This window comes from Siniperca chuatsi, linkage group LG10, assembly GCF_020085105.1.
Source record: "Siniperca chuatsi isolate FFG_IHB_CAS linkage group LG10, ASM2008510v1, whole genome shotgun sequence".
Lineage (NCBI taxonomy): Eukaryota > Metazoa > Chordata > Actinopteri > Centrarchiformes > Sinipercidae > Siniperca > Siniperca chuatsi.
The window spans coordinates 10,320,959-10,333,995 of NC_058051.1; the positions used below are offsets into that span (position 1 = coordinate 10,320,959).

Sequence of the window (13,037 nt, forward strand, 5' to 3'; positions counted from 1 at the left end):
CCTGCTCGACAACTGCTACTACAGTTGTTGTTATTGGCTCTGTTACTGATGCTGACATTATTCTTCTTATAGCTGTCATTCCTATTATTACTAATTTATTAATATTAACACTACAATTACTATTCTACTATTTAAAAAAAAAAAATCTACGTGGTCTTTGCATTGTGCCTCCCTAACACTATCCCCCCCTCTCAAAACCTAACACGGCAGCGGCGGATGGCCGCCCACCATTGAGTCTGGTTCTGTCCAAGGTTTCTGCCTGTTAAAAGGAAGTTTTTTCTTGCCACTGTCCCCAAATGCTTGCTCATTGTGGGATTTGTTGGGTTTCTGTAATTAATATTATTAAGAGTTCGGTCTAGACCTGCTCTATAGGAATAGTGCAATGAGATAACTTCTGTTATGAATTGGCACGATATAAATAACACTGAATTGAATTTAATTGTATAGATGGACGAGGGAAGTAGTGGTGCCTAGGGGGCTGCAGTACCCCCTAAAACCAGGGTGTGAGACTCCTTAACTCCACCTAATCCTTTGCACCATAAATTAATAACATGGGACTTTCTGTTATGCTGGTGTAGCATATACACGTGGGGTATGCCACTAAGAAAAGGGGAACTGAGTTGGTTTTTGGAGTTTGTTAGGCTAGACCAGAAGATTAGGGAACGGCTCTCTGGGAGGTGGGAGAACAGTGGTAATAATAAGAATACAACGGAGACAGAGTGTTTAAGTTTAGGTGGCTGGTGCCATATATTGAAAGTGATAGTGAAAAATATTTACAGTCTATAGAATAAGAAAAATATTGAGCTCCTATGATTTAGGTCAAGTGTTTAAACCTTAAGTGCACTTCTGAATAAATATTCACAACAGTTCTTTCTCATACAACAAAACAATAATTACAAACAGCAAAGTCTATAAACTCCCAAAAGAGGAGGGGTCACAACGTTGGTGACAAACACAAATCAGCAAATGATAACTGTTTGCCACAGTGATGTGGGCCTAAATGTCCATTGGTTTAACCAGAATGTCCATGAAATTAATTGTCCATAAGCACAAGCAGTTTGTGTGTGTGAGTGTAGTGAGAATTTGGGGGCGGACAAGCTGCAACAACCTCCTACCAGAAAACCACAGGAGTTTGTAAAGTAGAGTTGATGTTGTACAGGTTCTTTGTAGACTTAGCTCGCCATCGGACTCGTACCCAACCGGGCACACCTGGTCTGTTAGACAGACAGGGCTATCTTTAGCAAAACATCACAATTTAGCTACTAGCAACTAGCTAGCTTTAGTTTGTTCTTAGTTAGCAGTGTACACATAATTAAATACAGTATTAATTCCGGTTTGCATAAATACAATAAATAAATAGTTCATACTTGGCACAATACTCTTTGCTTAAAGTGCATTGAATAAACAGAGAATGCAGCATGTAGCAAAGCTAACAATCTGAACAAGTTGCTTTAGCCAAGCAAACAATTGGCTGCAAGCGCCTACAATAACAAATAAATTGGCGGCATCAACATATCAATGCACCGCAAAGTAAAGGCAGGTAAGCGGGTGCAACAGTGTATTGATATGTCTATGCTACGTAACAGCAAAAAACACACAGACTCACCAAATCCCCGGTTCTAATCGGTCAGAGCGGTCTTTGTCTGGCGTCGGCAGTGGTGGTAAGGGCTCCTGTGCAGCCGTCCTGTTGCGCCTCGCTCCCAGCTTCTGACAGGAGCGGGATGAACAGGGCTTGTATGGTGTGCTGCAAGGCACATGATTGGCTGAGGTGTTCTCGCAAGAGAAACGTGACTAAGTGGTGCCTTCACTGACGTACAATAGTTGGAAATTTTACATTTGACCGCAATTAGTGCATTTTAAACCTGGGTGCATTTGCACATTACCATTACCATGCCACTAAACCTTTTGCACTACCCTCATTCCCACTATAACAAAGATTTCTATTTGCGCCATAATTTAAAACACTCATATTACTCTATTACACATGTTGTACATATTGGTTTTGTATGTATATGTATATATTGTATACATGGAACTGTATATATTCCTTCCTTCCTTTAGTGCTACTTTTATATAGTTTGTCGTATTTTATTGCCTACTTTATTGTTTGAAATTATTAGAATCTGTTCATACATTTTCTGTGTGTGTAGCATGGAGGGGGGCTACAATTTCACTTCGTTGGGCAATCCTATTCTATAATGACAAATAAAAAACATTGAATCCTTTTTCTCATCTATAAGTCTCTTTGCGTAACTCTTCTCAAGCCATGTTTTTTTGTATTTTTTAATTTTTTTCCCATTTTTCTATTAAACCCACAACTGACTGAGTGTTGAAGGTGTTCAAAGTGATTCATCACTTTTGTTTTAGATCCAATATCTGCTTGGCTAATTACAATATCTTTTCATTTCTATTTAAATCAAACTTGAGAATGCCTCGAATTGTCAAAACACATGGTGAGAAATCCATCAGTCCAGAAGAAGTTCAACAGGTTTTAACTTTATCAGGTTGCATTAGAATTGCGTTTGTAAAGCCATGTCTGTACAAACACAAAAACAAATTAGTTAGTTTGCTATTGCAGTTTTACACTTGCCATTGATCCTTGTAAAAATTAGTTGACATTGGTAGAAAATCAGTGAATGTCTCATACACATTTTATTTAAACATCCAGTGCCTCCTGTGTAATTCAGTGAAGAGTTGGTTTGAATGATTGATTTTCACTAAAGCTGTCCATGCTATATACCATCAGGCTATATTCTGTATGATCTTTGTTTCAGTTCAGATTTAGCTGCTTGAAGAAACACACCATGTGTTTAAGAGGGGTTATCCATCACTGCAAATGAAGAAGTCTCTCAGTGACGAATCTCTTAAAATAAGAGTAAGCTGAGTTTGCAGCCGCAGTGAAAGATGATAAATCATCAATATCTCCTTTAAATCGCCCCCTGAGTGAACCAATATTGTGTGCTAAAGTTTCACTGGGCAACAATTTATGTTAATTACAAGCTGTATTATTCTCCTTAGGGTCTGGTGATGTAGTTCAGGTGCAGTGTGTCTGTGTGTAAGTGCGTGGGTCTGTGTTTGTTTATTCACAAAAGATATATTACAATTTCTTTTGTTTGACCCAAGTGTCCAGGTTGATAAAAGAAATGAAGCAACTGACAATTGCAGACTGCCCTCACCAGAAAAACGTCCACATAAGTCGCTTGTGTAAGCAGCTTATTACGACCCATGTTTACATTTATAGTAGGATGCGACCTCTAGTGGTCATGGTAATTATGGGAGCAAACCAGTAAGTCTGGTAACGTAATATAAAGAGCTAGAATGTCTGCTTATGGAAGGGGTGGGGTGGATACATGGAACAAACAAATGAAGTACTTTCACCCAGGAGACTGGGGTTCATGTCCCATGTGAAACCAAAAGTCAACATTGACTTATTTAAAGTTTTAAGTTACATAACGTTACGTATCTGACTTACATCACTTATTAACTTACGTTAGTAACGCGACTTACATAACGTACTTAACTTACGTTAGTTGCATAACTTTTGTAACATACTTATTTTAACCCAAAACCATGATCTTTTCCTAAGCCTAACCAAGTAGTTTTTTTGCCTAAACCTAAACAAACTTCGACCGTTTCACAAGGTTAACCATGTGTTTAACGCCACGTGATTTATGTCATGTGATTTACTTAACGTATGCTTGCAGCCCATCCTCACCTTACAGCCCGTTCTCAACCACCGGTAGGGGCGCTAATTTATGCAACGCTTCATATTAGAGTGGAAGAACAATTGACTTATGTGGTCATATGATTTGGAGGACTTGTTGGATAATTGCATGTGTGATAGATACTGCAGGTGTGGAAAAGTCTGTGTCTTTATCAGTTTATTTGATTGTCTGTCTATTGAAAAGGAAATTGCTTTATAACTGGCTTCAGAAACTCTGACCATCTGTTACTTTAACAGATGTTTGCAATGGGTGTTATGTGCGTTTTTATTTTGTCTTTCCCCTTGGGAACATTAAAAACTCTATTCTACGCTCCCCTATGGACCGAGAGCCAGGAGTTGATTAGCTTAATTTAACTTAGCATAAAGGCTGGAAGCAGGGAGAAACAGCTAGCCTGGCTCTCTAACTTCCACGAAAACCACAACTTGTCATTTTTACATTTAGGTTTGTGTACGGATTAAACCAATGATATAATACGTTTCATGAGTGAGCTTTAGAGGTGCTGGAAGATGTATTTTTTAACCTTGGAGAAAGCTCAGTTAGCTGTTTCCTCTGCTTCCAGTCTTTATGCTAAGTTAAGCTAATTGATTCCTGGCTCTAGCTCCATAGTCAATGCACAGATATGACAGTAGAATCAATCTTTTCATCTAACTCTGCATGAAAGCGAATAAGCGTATTTCCAAAAACGTCAAACTGTTCCTTTAAAATACCATTAAATTGGTTGTTGGTTTGTTTGTTTGATTAAAGAGGAAATTTATCATTGATGTTATATTTGGGTAACGTCATTTGGAAAAAACAAAGAGCTAACAAAAACCAAACTTACTGTAGTATACTCAAGTTATTTTCTTAAATGGTCAAACCTTTGAAAGATGATGAAATATACATTATCTGACATCAATGACTATGGTGTGAAAATTTTGACTAGCTTACAGTATGCACGCTGGCAACTAAAGCAAACATGACAAGTCATTTGTATTTCAAACTAGCCATTTTTCCTATCCCAACATGCCAATTTCATGTTAATTTCTTATATATATATTTGTATATATCCATTGATATGAATCTTTTTTTTCTTCTTCTCCTCCTTGTCAGAGCTGATCCAGAATGGCCGCCTGCTGACACTGCCCCTAGTGGCAGGAGACCTGTACTCCTTGCTACCTGATGAAGACAGTAGGCGTCTGTATGTGGCCATGAAAGATAATCTGCTGTCTACTAGTCTGGATGACATAACGCAGAACCCACGTAAGGTTAGAACTGGAGGACACACACACACACACCCACATTCACATACCATCTGATGTAAGGTAAGATGCAAACATACAGCAGACATACTGTTATGGACAGACAGGCAGGGGACACTGATATGGAGACAGATGTCGTAGAAAAGGTTTCAGTCGTAGTCATCTGGACACTGTTTTCAGAATCAAGACATTTCGGCTCCCATCCGGAAATCATTCTCAATTGTAAAAAATGGTCCGGGAACTCAGAAATTTAAGCTACTCTGTGTTACTTAAGCCCTGCCCTCAGGAAGGAGTCTTCCTGAGTATCTGCTGATTACCCTACCTAGTTTTACCTGAAACTGACCTAATTGTTTCCATGATGGCCCAGTAATCAGTAATCAGGACTATTGTTTTCTGGCTTCACCTCCCTCATCACTGTTAAGTACCTGATTAGCATATGATTGGCTCAGGAAGACTCCTTCCTGAGGGCAGGCCTTAAGGGGTGATCCAGCCGGGAAAGGAGGCGACTGCGATCCAGCAGGGAGCCCAGGTAGCTGCTGCGATCCAGCCAGGAGTGGAGTTGACTGCGATCCAGCAGGGAGTCCGGGGAACTGCTGCGATCCAGCCGGGAAAGGAGTCGACTGCGATCCAGCAGGGAGTCCGGGGGCAAGGAGCTGCTGCCCTCCTGTAGGGGGAACTGGCTGCTGCCATGCTGCAGGGGGTGCCGGCTGCTGCTATCCAACAGGGAGTGATGGCTGCTGTGATCCAACAGGGAGTGATGGCGGCTGTGATCCAACAGGCCGTGATGGCGGCTGTGATCCAACAGGGAGTAAAGGCTGCTGCGATCCAACAGGGAGGGAAGGCTGCTGCGATCCAACAGGGAGTGATGGCGCTGGGACTGGAGATGACCGCGGTGCAGGGAATGGAGGCGTCAACGGAGCAGGCGAGCAGCTGGGTGTCGGAGCTCCGGTGAAGGCAAGTTGCAGGTTGGTAGACTGAAGACTGACCGGCAGAGGTGCAGGCTGAGGACTGGCGGGTCGGGGTGCAGGCTGTTGACTGGCTGACGAATTAACAACTGGAGGGCCAAACTCTTTCCTGAGGTGTGTTGCGAACCTGCCAAAAGATTGGGTGACGGCCTCATGTCATGACCATATGGATCCTGCCCAGCACTGGGCCATCAATCCAGGAAACAAAGAAGGCCACCTTGGATCACTTAGTGGGATACTGTTGTGGATACAGCCCGAAGACCAGACAAAAATCCCTCGCAGTCCTCTGCTGAGCCTGAGAAGGTCATTAATTGGGTAATCAGGCTATAAGCCAGCAGTGGTGAAGGAGTGTCTGAGGAAGCACTGGTTGGAATGACTGGTGGTGGATGGGTGAGGAGATATCGTCGGATAACATCCTCCAGGTCCGGGAAGGGGTCATCGGGGCTCAGGGTTGTCATCCTTTCGGTTGGTCCAACCTTCTGTTAGGGACCTACAGGCAGGGGACACCGATATGGATACAGATGGTTTTATTATTAACAGCCAGGTAGAACAGGTATGCCGGTAAGTCTGTTAGAGGGAAGACCCACTGGAGAGGGAGATCGCTGGAGACAGGAGACAAGTGTTATGCTGAGTAGCATAGGGAGTCCTTGTTACAAACGAGGTCGGACCCAGACTGAAGTGAGTGCAAGGCTTTTATGCAGGCTGTGATTGGGGGCTAATGGGGAGCAAGAGTGTGACTGGGAGCAGGTGTGGATGATTAGTGGATTGTGAAGCCTGGTGTATCCGTGACACATACACATAGATGCATGCATGGAGATACACATGAAATACAGACACAAACAACAATCAAATGACAGACAGCAGACAGCAGATTCAGATAACTCATGTGTCAGGGCTTTGATGGGACTAATTACTGATGATATGAGGAAGAGGAAAGTCACACTCCTCTGATCACCTATTTAATTCCTTACTCTAATTACAGTAATACACAGCTTTCTTTTTTCTTAGTTCCTGATGTTCTCTGCTTTGTACCTTCATAAACTCATTTCCATCTCCACTTTCCAGATAGAAACACTGTTTTAGCAATGGAATACAGTATCTCCCCCTGTCTCATCTGTCCACTGTGGTAAAACATCTTCTAATTGCCTTTTCAGTAAAAAGAGACTTGTTTTTGGCCTGATGACCATGTGTTCTTTAGTTTTAGAACTTAAGGCTGACATGTGCTTTGAAAAATGTGCTATTTGTAGAATCTGACAGTGGCTCCTTTGTTGCCAAATTTTTGTAACTTTCCAAAACGGACAGATACCTTCCAGCCAGGCCACAAATTATTTTCTTCACATTTCCCACATTCCTACTTCCACCACTATCCACATTTACTGCCGAACTGCACAATCACCTTTGTGTTGGCAGGATTGGAGAGGTAATTTACTTTTAGACAAGAACTGCTGAAATTTTGATCAAGTTATGAATGAAAGCAGGGACAGATCATATTCCACATTTTTTAATCATCAGGAAAAATGGCTACCTGGGTGCAGCCTGTAAATGAAATATTTTTTTTTCTGTAGCCTATTATTGATTTTTTTTATACCAGTGAGTGCTTCTGCTTTTGTACAATTTGGCTTTTCTGATGTAGTGTATATCAACATTTTAAGGACCAAGATTTTCACATTACATTGATGATATGAAGTGTATTGATATGAAGCTTAAAACCTTGACATAGCCCCCCTGTCAGCTCTGCCCTCTCTTGATTCAGCTTTTCAAGTTCCCGCCCTGACACATCACTTATCCTAATGAGGCTGAGCTAATATTCATGTTGCCATGCATCATCAACATCATGCAACATCAGGGTGTCACAGACATGCCAGGCTCCACCGTCATCCAGTCACAGGGCACTCTCTTACCAGAATAGTAATCACACACACCTGCTCCCCATCAGCACCTCATCACTACTGGGATAAAAGCACACCACTCACCTCAGTCAGTTGTCCGGTCTCCTTAATACCAAAGCACTCTTCATGTGGATCTTCCCGACTTCAAAGACAATTCTATTCTACTCCAGCGTGTTTCCCCAGTCTCCGTGCTTCATCGTCTGGTTGTGAGTTCACCCACCTTCCTCGTGTGTTCCTCTTGTCACCGTCCATCTACCCATCCACTATCTGCAGGACTGTAAGACAAAGGACTTTATCTGTATTCCTGTATTCATTCCATTAATACTCATTCACCTGCAGTACTGTGTTTGCTGTGCTGTTTCCCAATAAATTACCATCTGCTTCCATATCAGTATCTCCTGCACTTCTGTCTGTAACAGAAGACCACACCATACCGAAGAAATACAGCATGAGTTCAACAGATCCCTTTCAAGAACTGGTGGATGGTCTCCGTCGGTTGCTCTCCACCAATCCACCTACACCCACACCAGCCATCACTTCCGCAGTCACTCCTTCACCAGTGTATGCCAGTACCATGGCCAAACCAGCGCCCTTCTCTGGCTCAGCGGAGGACTGCAACGGCTTCCTTTTGCAGTGTTCACTGGTCCTGGAGATGCAGCTGCACCCGTACCCTGACGATCGATCCAAGGTGGCTTTCATCATCTCGCAATTAAACGGACGAGCTTTCCAATGGGCAGAATCTATATGGTCACAAAATGGACCCATTACCCACTCTCTCCACAACTTCATAACCCACTTCAAAGAGATGTTCGGCATCCCAGCAGGTGATTTGTTGGCCGGTGAGCAATTGTATCATTTAAAACAAGGTTCCAAATCCATAAATGAGTAGGCACTCAAGTTTAGGACTCTCGCGGCTGTCAGCAGATGGTATAAACAGTCACCACCTGTCACCAAGGGTTGGATCCCAGGGTGCGGCTGCATCTTGCTGCATACAAGTATTCCATCAGCCTCGAACGATTCATCCAGCTCTCCTTTGCCACCAATTGCCACTCCTATGCAGTTGTCTAGAGGAACACCAGGGCCAGCCACTATTCGCACCATCCCTCCGCCAGCCAGAATCCATCAGCCCTCCAGAACCGGGTCCCGAACCTATGCAACTGGAAAATAATCGATTGACACTAGCTGAGTGGCAGGGGCGGCTGTCCCGGGGTTTATGCTTATACTGTGGTGCCATGGGGCATGTTGAGATGACATGCCCCGTGGCACCACATTCGTCCTCCTCGTCCCACAGTGAGATCTACCAGATCCATTCCGTGACAGGTCAACCCCTCAGCCATAAAGGTGTCCAGTTAAGTGCTGGTCCAGTCATGCTCCAGGTTGGACTATTCCATGTGGAACATCAACATCTTCTGGTTCTGGAGGATTCCACCGCTGATGTGATCCTAGAGCGCCCATGGTTGGAGCAGCACAATCCCATAATTTCTTGGACCACCGGCGAAATCCTGAAGTGGGGCGACACCTGTTTCCCAGACTGTTTCCCTCACAGACGTCAGCCTCCCGCTGATGCTTCCTGTGTACTCCACCATCACGGAGAGCCCAGTGGAGAAACAGTCTGTGGACATACCGCCGTGTTGTGCCGCCTTCAGTGATGTTTTCTGCTCGAAGAAAGCCTCTAAGCTGCCTCCACATCGGCCATGGGACTGTGTGATCGATCTACTTCCGGGTGAGCCAGTGCCCCGTGGGAAAATATATCCCTTATCCATCCCTGAGCAGAAGGCCATGGAGGAGTACATCAAGGAGGCATTACAGCAAGGCTACATCCGTTCTTCCTTCCACTTCTCCTGCTGTTTCAAGCTTCTTCTTCATGGCCAAAAAGGACGGAGGCTTGCGGCCTTGTGTCAACTACCAGGGTCTCAAAAGAATCACAGTCAAGTTCTGTTATCCTCTTCCCCTAGTCCCAGTGGCTCTAGAACATCTCCACAGTGCAACTGTCTTTACCAAGTCGGACCTCCGCAGTGCTTACAACCTCATACGGATACGTGAAGGGGACGAGTGGAAGACAGCCTTTGTGACACCTACTGGACACGCCCCCTTTGTATTTCAGGATTTCATCCATGAGGTGCTCCGGGAGTTCCTCCACAAGTTTGTCCTGGTTTACATCGATGATATCCTAATCTACTCCCGGAGCATGGCCGAACATCACCACCATGTTCCGGAGGTCCTGAAACGCCTGAGGGAGTTCCAGCTCTTCCTCAAAGCTGAGAAATGTTCCTTTCATCGACCCTCAGTGCAGTTCCTTGGGTACATCAGCAGCAGCAGTGGCATCCAGATGGACGAGGGGAAGGTAGACGCCATAAGGACCTGGCCCACTCCATCCACCATCAAAGAGCTCTAAGATTTCTTGGATTTGCCAACTTCTACAGAAGATTCATCCAAGATTGTAGCTCCATAGCATATCTGCTTACCAATCTCCTCCGTAATAAGCCCAAGTCTCTGTCCTGGTCACCAGCTGCCAACGAAGGCTTCAACACCTTGAAGGAAGCATTCACCAGTGCACCACTCCTCGTTCACCCTGACCCACCGAAGCCCTTCATCGTGGAGGTAGACGCCTCTACCACAGGGGTAGGAGCAGTGCTCTCACAGCAGCAGGAGAATCCAGCCAGACTCCATCCATGTGCCACCTTCTCCTGCAAACTCAGCCCGGCGGAGAGGAACTACGACATCAGCAACAGGGAACTTCTTGCCATTAAACTGTCCCTAGAAAAGTGGAGGCATTGGCTGGAGGATGCAAAGCACCCATTTACGGTACTTGCCGACCACAAGAATATGGAGTACCTCAGAGATGCAAAGACGTTAAACCCACGCCAAGCCCGTTGGGTGTTATTCTTTACCCGTTTCCATTTTAGTATCACCTATCGTCCTGGTCCCAAGAATGTGAAAGCAGATGCCTTATCCCGCCTATACACCTGTGAGGAGACCAATGAAGAACCTGAGCCCATCATCATCATCATCATCACCAGAACTCTTGGAACCAGTTCCTGGGTTGGGCCGAGTACGCCCAGAACTCCCTCCACCAACCTACCACTGGACTCACTCCCTTCCAGTGCGTACTCGGCTACCAAACCCCTCTCTTCCTGTGGTCAGGAGAACCATCGAAGGTACCAGCGGTAGACTACTGGTTCAGAGAGAGCGAGAGGTCTGGGATGCAGCTCACCATCAGCTGCAACGAGCACTTTGCAGACGCAGAATGATGGCCGACCTGAGATGCTCCACTGCCCCAGTCTATCAACCTGGTCAGAAGGTCTGGCTGTTGACCCGGGACATCAGAATGCATCTGCCCTGCAAGAAGCTCAGTCCCAGATTCATTGGTCCCTTCACCATCACTAAGCAGATCAACCTGGTCACTTATCAGCTCCAATTACCACCTCAGTACAGAATTCACCCAACTTTACACGTTTCACTCTTCAAAGCTCACCACCCTTCTGTTTCTGTTCCCACAGAACCTGGCGCAGCAGCTGAACCCCCTCTTCTTTTCATCCTGGAGGATGGAGCGGCATACCAGGTAAACAAGCTCTTGGACTCCCGGCGCCGTGGTGGTCTACTGGAATACCTGGTGGACTGGGAGGGCTACGGTCCCTAGGAGCGCTCATGGGTACTTAGGCACGACATCCTTGACCCCTCTCTGCTCAACGTCTTCCACGCTCACACGGACCTGCTCCCCGTAGAAGAGGATGACCACCACAGCTTCGGGGTCCTCGGCCCTCGGGAGCTGGCCGTGTGAGGGGGGGTAATGTCACAGACATGCCAGGCTCCACCGTCATCCAGTCACAGGGCACTCTCTTACCAGAATAGTAATCACACACACCTGCTCCCCATCAGCACCTCATCACTACTGGGATAAAAGCACACCACTCACCTCAGTCAGTTGTCCGGTCTCGTTAATACCAAAGCACTCTTCATGTGGATCTTCCCGACTTCAAAGACAATTCTATTCTACTCCAGCGTGTTTCCCCAGTCTCCGTGCTTCATCGTCATATCGGTGTCTCCTGCCCTTCTGTCCATAACACAGGGTAAACAATATTCATACTCATAAGAGCCCAAACCAAGATTTGGTATCCAGATATCCAGACAGCCAGACAGACTTGTTGATGGTTTGCCAGCAAGTCTGGTTAAGTTCAGGGTCACAGCAAGGACAGCAACAGTGCTGCCTTTTCATAACTCTGCCCTGCCGGATCAAATCAATACCCTCATCTGTCAGATGTGCACACAAGCTATCAGAGAGACAAACAGGTTGGCAAGCAGATAAACAGCCAGTGAAACAGCCAGCTAGTTATCTAGTTAATTTAAATATAATGTCTACAGACGGTCACACCTCCTCCACTCTAGTGCTGAACACCGGAGCCCAGCCCCCTCTTGTTCATACTATAAACCCACGACTGCAACCCCTGACATGGAGAGAACTCTGTTGTGAAGTTTGCAGATGACCAGCCAGATTTCAAACAATGATGAGACGTCATATCGGGAGGAAATTAACAATCTTGTAAGAAATTAACAATGTTGTAGGGTGGTGCACAGAGAACAACCTACTGCTCAACCTCAGCAAAACCAAGGAGCTGATTGTTGATTTTAAGAAAAAGGAGGCAAAGACACCCCTGTCTACATCAGTGGAGCTGAGGTGGAGCAATGAACAGTTTTAGTTTCCTGAGAATCATCATCACAGAGCACCATGTCATGGACATCGCACATATTCAGCCTGGTAAAGAAATTCAGCAATGGCTGTACTTCTTAAGGAAACATAAGAAGGCAAAATTCCTGTGCCAAGTTCTTGTTAACTTTTACAGAGAAGCAATAGACATCCTGACTGGAAACATCACAAACTGGTATGGGATGTGCATGGCCCAGGACTGGAGGGCTCTGCAGCAAGTGAGCAATAGATCACTGCTACCCATCTACTGAGCATCAGTGATATCAGTGAGGTGAGGTGCCTGAGCAGAGCCCAAAGGACACTAAAAGACAGTAACCACCCCCGCCACAGCCTGTTCACCCTGCTGTCGTCTGGCAAGCAATACAGAATTATCCGCTGCTGTACCAGCAGACTACAGAGTAGCTTCTTTCCTCAGGCTGTGAGACTCCAAAACTCCACCTCATCCGTTGCACTCCCCCATGAATAAATTACATGGGATTTTCTGTTATTTTGGTTTTTGCAGATTACCATACCAT

The 13,037-nt window shown here is 45.2% G+C and overlaps 1 protein-coding gene across 1 annotated transcript in view; it reads left to right on the forward strand.

Moving 5' to 3' along the window:
• Positions 1 to 13,037, forward strand: part of sema3h (sema domain, immunoglobulin domain (Ig), short basic domain, secreted, (semaphorin) 3H) — a 97,000-nt gene that overhangs the window by 37,318 nt on the left and 46,645 nt on the right. Inside the window, exon 4 of the mRNA XM_044212172.1 lies at positions 4,815 to 4,969. Coding sequence (XP_044068107.1) covers positions 4,815 to 4,969 — 155 coding nt within the window. The remainder of the gene's footprint in view (positions 1 to 4,814; positions 4,970 to 13,037) is intronic.